Source organism: Pteropus alecto, unplaced genomic scaffold (assembly GCF_000325575.1).
Source record: "Pteropus alecto unplaced genomic scaffold, ASM32557v1 scaffold88, whole genome shotgun sequence".
Taxonomy (NCBI): domain Eukaryota; kingdom Metazoa; phylum Chordata; class Mammalia; order Chiroptera; family Pteropodidae; genus Pteropus; species Pteropus alecto.
The window spans coordinates 3,242,077-3,248,067 of NW_006494611.1; the positions used below are offsets into that span (position 1 = coordinate 3,242,077).

The 5,991-nt window shown below is 43.4% G+C and overlaps 1 protein-coding gene across 1 annotated transcript in view; it reads right to left on the bottom strand.

The window, feature by feature from the left end:
• The window catches only part of MAGEF1 (MAGE family member F1), an 874-nt gene extending 703 nt beyond the window's left edge, over window positions 1–171 (bottom strand). Inside the window, 3 exon segments of the mRNA XM_025042315.1 lie at window positions 1–22; window positions 25–72; window positions 75–171. The exon segment at window positions 1–22 is cut by the window's left edge and continues 152 nt beyond it. Coding sequence (XP_024898083.1) covers window positions 1–22; window positions 25–72; window positions 75–171 — 167 coding nt within the window.
• Window positions 172–5,991: the final 5,820 nt, after the last annotated feature.

Below are 5,991 nucleotides of genomic sequence, written 5' to 3' on the forward strand. Positions count from 1 at the left end.
CCTCCTTGGGGCTCTCCTGCAGGAGAGGGCTCGGAGCCTCCTCCTGCGAGGTGGTCAGGGTCTCACCGTCTGGCCGCCATCCTTCTCCCCCTCGGCCTGAAGGATGGGGAGACCCCCCGCTCTCGGTTTCTCCAACACGTTTTCAGGCAGCCAGGGGCGGAGCACATACATGGGCCGAGGGGCGAGCAACCCGTTGCACAAACCCCGGCGGAGGCGTTGGACAGCGGCCAGCGCGGCGGCAGGAGACTAGGAGCGATGACAGAGGGGGATCTGTGGCTGCTGGGCAGCACCGCAGAGAACTCGGAACTGCCGCCGAAACACCCCCCGCACCAGGTTTGCGGGGCGGCCACCGCGCAGCCTCAGTCCGCGCCGGCGCGCCGGCTCACGGGGCCACTTCCGGCCACTTAGGCAAGATTGTGGGCCCGGGTCCCCGCAAAGCCCCGCCCTTTCCGGCTCCCCCCCAACCCCGTCCTCCCCGGCTTGGGGTACACGCGGGCTTCCTTGGGCGTCGGGTCCGTGGAAAAGTGTCCGCTCTTCGCTGCTTTTTAGACTCGAGAGCTGGAGGGGCGCTACCAGGGTTTTAACATCCAGGGCATTGGCAGTGGGTAATGTTACAATGTACAAGGATGAAATAGGGATGCAGTTCTAGCCACGTCCTTTCAGCAGGTGCTTATTTACAAGAGTGTGTATCTAGGATTTTGAATGATTTATTGTGGCCCACGTGCAGAGTGCATGGAAGTGAAAGCCGAGAGATAGGCCGTGCAGGCCTAAATTAGTGAAAGACCTTGAACAGGATGTGAGGGGAATTGAAATTCATTCCGAACACGATGGGAAACTACTACAGGGGGATTTAAACAAGGGAGTGCCCGGACCAGTCTGTATCTTCACTATCCCTCGTGGCACTGTGGAGGTTGGGTTGGAGTAGGGCCGACCAAAACCCGGGAATCCAGTTTGGAGTATTATTACAGTGCAGAATAGGAACTGGAATTTGGCCTGTCTTGTTCTTTGGTGTATCCCTAGTGTGCAGAACAGTACCTGCTACATTGAGGCACTCCATAAATACTGTAAAATAGATGATTAAGGGCTAGGGATAGCAGATTCTACAGGGGTGAAAGGAAAATGAAGAGATATATTGAAGTACAGCTGGCAGAAATAGTGACTGACTGGAGGAAAGGGAGGTGTTTTTGTTTTTGTTTTGTTTTGTTTTGTTTTTTACGTAATCAAATTTAACTACTCCCGTTTTTTTCTTTTTGGTATCTTACTCTGAGCTTTCTCCCACTTCTTGCCACTGTTTTTTGTTGTTGTTGTTGTTGTTGTCCTCTTTTCCCTCCCTCCCTCCCTTCCATTCTTTCTTTTTCTCCTCCATTCTCTGTCCCTCCCTCTCCCTTTCCCCTCTCCCTCCCTCCGCTCCAGGGTTCAGCTTAAACGTCACCATCCAAAGCCTTCCTTAGTCTGCATGCATGGAAGTTATTCACTGCCATCTCTGAATCACCATAGCAATTTGTATTTATTTCACATCCATTTACATAGACCTTATTATGTGCTGGGCTCTATTCTCACCTTTTTTTTGAAATATTAATTTGTTTAATTTTCATTAAGTACTATTATGACCATCCCTATCTTATAGATATGTCTTTCCTATGGCATTTGCTATTTACTCGCTATGTAATCTTGGGCAAATTACCTAAACTCCCTGCCCCTCAGTTATCTCATTAGTAAAATGGGTATGATAGTAGAAATAACATTGTGGAGATTATGTGGTTATGGATATGAAGCATTTAACAGTGCTTGGCAAATATTGTTCAATAAATGTTAACTATTATTTACTGCATATTTTTAATGTGCTGATACTGTGCTAAGTATTTTCATGTATTAACTCATTTACTCCTGATAACAGCCCTGCTATATAAGTGGTATTATTATCCCCATTTTAGAAGTGAAGTAACACACATGGAGGTTAAGTAACTTTCTCAACATCACATGACTGAGATTTGAACCATATAGTATGACTCCAAAGATCTTCCCTATAACTACTATATTAATAAATGTTAATTATTATTCTTGACCATACTTTGCTTTGTATTATAATTATTTTTGTGCTTATTTTATTACCTTCCAAAACCAAACATCCTAAAAGCTAAGGTCGTGTCTTTAACTTTTCTGAAGAGCCCCTCAGAGTCAGCATTCAGTATATAATTGTCACAGAATAAATGATGGAAGCCTTTACTCTTATACGTAGGAAATAACATTTATTTTAACATCTGACAAATAGACTTTTCTAGATTAATCACGAACTCTTCATTTTAAAAACTTTCGAAAATTTATACTCATTTATACTACATGACTTAACAAATCTAAAAGTGTGTGAATGAAGCAAGAAGATATATATTATAGTCTAGTCTGAGGCTATTATTAGTTTCCATTGTGCCAAACATTTATGTACAGTATAATTTAGTCCTCACATATCCCTATTATGAATGTATTATTATCCTCATTTTACAAATGGGAAAACAGTCACAGAGAGGTTAAATCACCTGTCCCAAACCACCCATCTGCTAAGTGCTAGACCGGAAATGAGAACCTAGATCTGTCTGTTCTGAAGACATACTCACAACCACCATGCTGGATTGCCTGTTATCTGTTTCTCCCGAAGGTAGAGAGAACCACTCCTACCTAAAAGGGCAGTATTAGAGATAAAAAAGTCCACTTACATATCTTTCTCATATCAAGCATTGCCTAAGAGATGCAGGATATATGCATGGAAAGGAAGCATGCAGGAGATAAAATGAATGGAAAGAATTTTGAAGAACAAATTAATATAGGACAGTTTTAAAAACTGAATAATGTACTACTGCTCATAAAAAAGGGAACAAACTACCGCAAAATGAGTGGCATATATTCTGTTGAGTGAAAGAAGAAAGATTTACAAAAGATTACATACAATATGATTCCATTTAATCTGATGTCCAAGATAGGTTAGACTAACCTATGGTGCTAGGCATTAGAACAGTAGAGTGGAGTTGACTGGAAAGGGGTATGCATGAATTTTCTGGGGGTGATGGGAATGTTCTGTATCTTGGTTTGGGTGTACATTTGTATACATTTGTCAAAACTTATCAAACTGTGCCCTTAATATCTATGCATCTCAGTATATAAATATACCTAAAAATTATGAAAATAAAATTTTTATTGCGGTATAATTGACATAATATTAGTTTTGAGCATACAACATAACGTTCTGTGTTTGTATGTATTGCAAAATGATCACAATAAGTCTAGTTAACATCTATCACTATAATAGTTACAAAATCATTTTTTTCTTTTGATAAGAACTTTTAAGATTTTTCTCTCTTAGCAGTTTTTAAATGTGTATGACAGTAGCATTAACTATAGTCACCACGTATAAAGGATTTTTTAAAAATGAATCACAACTTTATGAGGTGTGTATTTTTGTCCTTATTATATAGAAGAGGAACCTGAGGCTCGGGGAAATTAAGTAACTTGCCTAAAGTTACCTGTTGAATAAATGGCAATGCCGAACCAAGTCCAGATATTTTTAAGAGCAAATCTCATAATATTTTCAAGACCATTGGAGTGGCTTTCAGGTTTGGATTGTCACTGAAATTTGGATAAGAAACGATAGGCTTACCAGGTCGAGGTTTATTTCACCTTAAGAAGGGAAAAAGAATGTGAAACGAACGCATGTTAGGCTAACAATATCATAAAGGCCTTGGACATCCAGAGCCAGCGTCCAATGTCCCAATCACTGTTTTGGTCTTTTTTTTTTTAAATTTAAGGGAAACTTGAAAGCAATTTAGTTGTAAAACGAATTGCGGTTAAGAGACAGAAAGAAGAAAGAACATGAAACCTAACAGACAGGAGGGAGGACGGCCACTGGACAGGGACTTCCACATCAGCTCTTCTCTATCTTGGAAAAAAGCTCACCACAGATTCTGGTGAGTACATTGTATTCTTTAGTCTTCTGCTCCAGGTCTTCTCCAGTGAGTAGATGTGCACCTGTTCCTTTCTCAGGCTCACGTGGAAGGCCGAGGCCTCCGCTTAGGCCTTGCTGGTGACCTGGGCAACCTCCTTGTTTGCCAGCTTGAGTTTGTCTTCTGCTTGGTTCTTCAGTGCATGATATCTTTGGCCTTCTCAATTCTTACAATGTAATCCTCAATGCATTTTTGACTTTGGGTGGTGAGCACTCTATAGAATATACAGATGTCAGATTATAATGTACGCTTGAAAATTATATAATGTTATTAACCAATGTCACTGCAATCAGTTTAATTTAAAAAAATAAAGCAGTCCTTACCCAAGCTATTAAAAGGGAGAAAATGTTTATCTCTTTGGTTGGGAGAGGACAGCGAAACAAATACTTTGATAACTATTAGATTGACACCTTGAGGGAGGATCCTTGTCGTCTAGGCTAGAGTCTTTGAAAGCCCACAGTGCTTAGCACAGTTTAGTATGCGGAAAGGGATAAGGGAGTTACACTGGAAAAGCAGAAGTACAGGATGAATTATCCTGGAAATGTCCAGCAGTGTGGGTGTAGAAAAGGTGTGTCCTAGAACAAAGAACTGAACTAGGTCAGAAGACCTGAGTTCTGGTGTCCCTCCTCACGCACTCATTCTGTGACCTTGCATAGGAGGCAACCTCTCTGGGCCACTGTTTCCTCATCTTTAAGGCCTGACAACCCTTGCTTTGCCCATCCCCACAGAGTTATGTTGAGGTTCAAGTAAGATTATAAATGCAAACATACTTTTTTTTTTTTAGCATTTAAAGTGCTCTACCATTAAGAAACAAATATAAAATGTTACACACTTTTTTTTTTTTTAAAGAGAAGTGGTAGAAAAATCTCAGTAATGAGTGTGACTGGCCTCTCATGCAGACATTTTGGAATGAGCTTACACATTCCTGGTTGAAAACACCGTCTGGCCAAAAAAGATTAAATAAAGAGATGTCAAGTCCTGACACTCCATCTAAGGCCAGTGAATGTTTTGGTAAAGAGCCAGAGTTATCTTGTTGGATTCCTTCTAAACTTGGCAATAGAATCCTCCAAACTCAAGGACCTTCTTCACACAGATGCTGAGTAACATCTCACTCCAGATCTGAGGGAGCCCCAAACTGCATAGGTGTTTGTGTCTTTCCTATTTCTCCTGGCAGTCTCTACAACCCTGCAGCCGATGAAGCTCAAAGAAGGCATCAGGGGAAGAGCTTTGTCCAGTATCCCTGGGCCAGGGGCAAAATAGAGCCCAGTTTTGTCACAGGAGAATCAGCAGAGCTGAGGCCACCAGTCCTGTATGTGCATAGCTGGTATTGATGCAGGATGGCTAGGCGGACAATTTGATCTGGCTTGGGTAATGAAAATTGTTTCTGTTTGACGAGCAATTGTGTAAGCAGCAGTACTTCTGAGTTGGGCCGCCTGTGACCCACCAGTGTCTGTAACATAACACCCAACCCAGAGGAGGAGCAGAGCCAGGCTAGAGGGGGAGGAGAGAGATGCTGGGGGCAGAGGGCCTCCTTCTCCCTCCTCCACTGTCCCACCCCTTCTCTAAACCTCGAAGGAGAGTTGGTGAGAAGGCATTTGCCACCTGGACACAATGAGGCCCAGTGCAAGGGGCAGGCGCGAGGCTGGCAGAGAGCCAGGGCCCTGGTCTGAATGGCTGTCGCCAAGAGGCTGCCAATAACCCATCTCTATCCCTGTGAGGCCGGGCCGGGGCCTGGGCCAGGCCGGGGCCGGGTGAGGGGAGGGTCCCTCCACCCCCACCTCAGAAGCCCAACTCACGCCATTCGCTGGCCGTGATCGGAATGCGCGCGACACAGGCTCTTTGAGCAACTGCACAGAGCCGTTTCCCCTCTGCCGGCCGCCAGTTCACTTGGATTAGAGCAGGCTCTCCGGAGCCCCTTTGTTGGCTGCTTGTTATTCCGCACGCACCGAGCACTGTGCATTCATCTTTATTAGTTCTAATTGCTTCCCTATTCTAATGG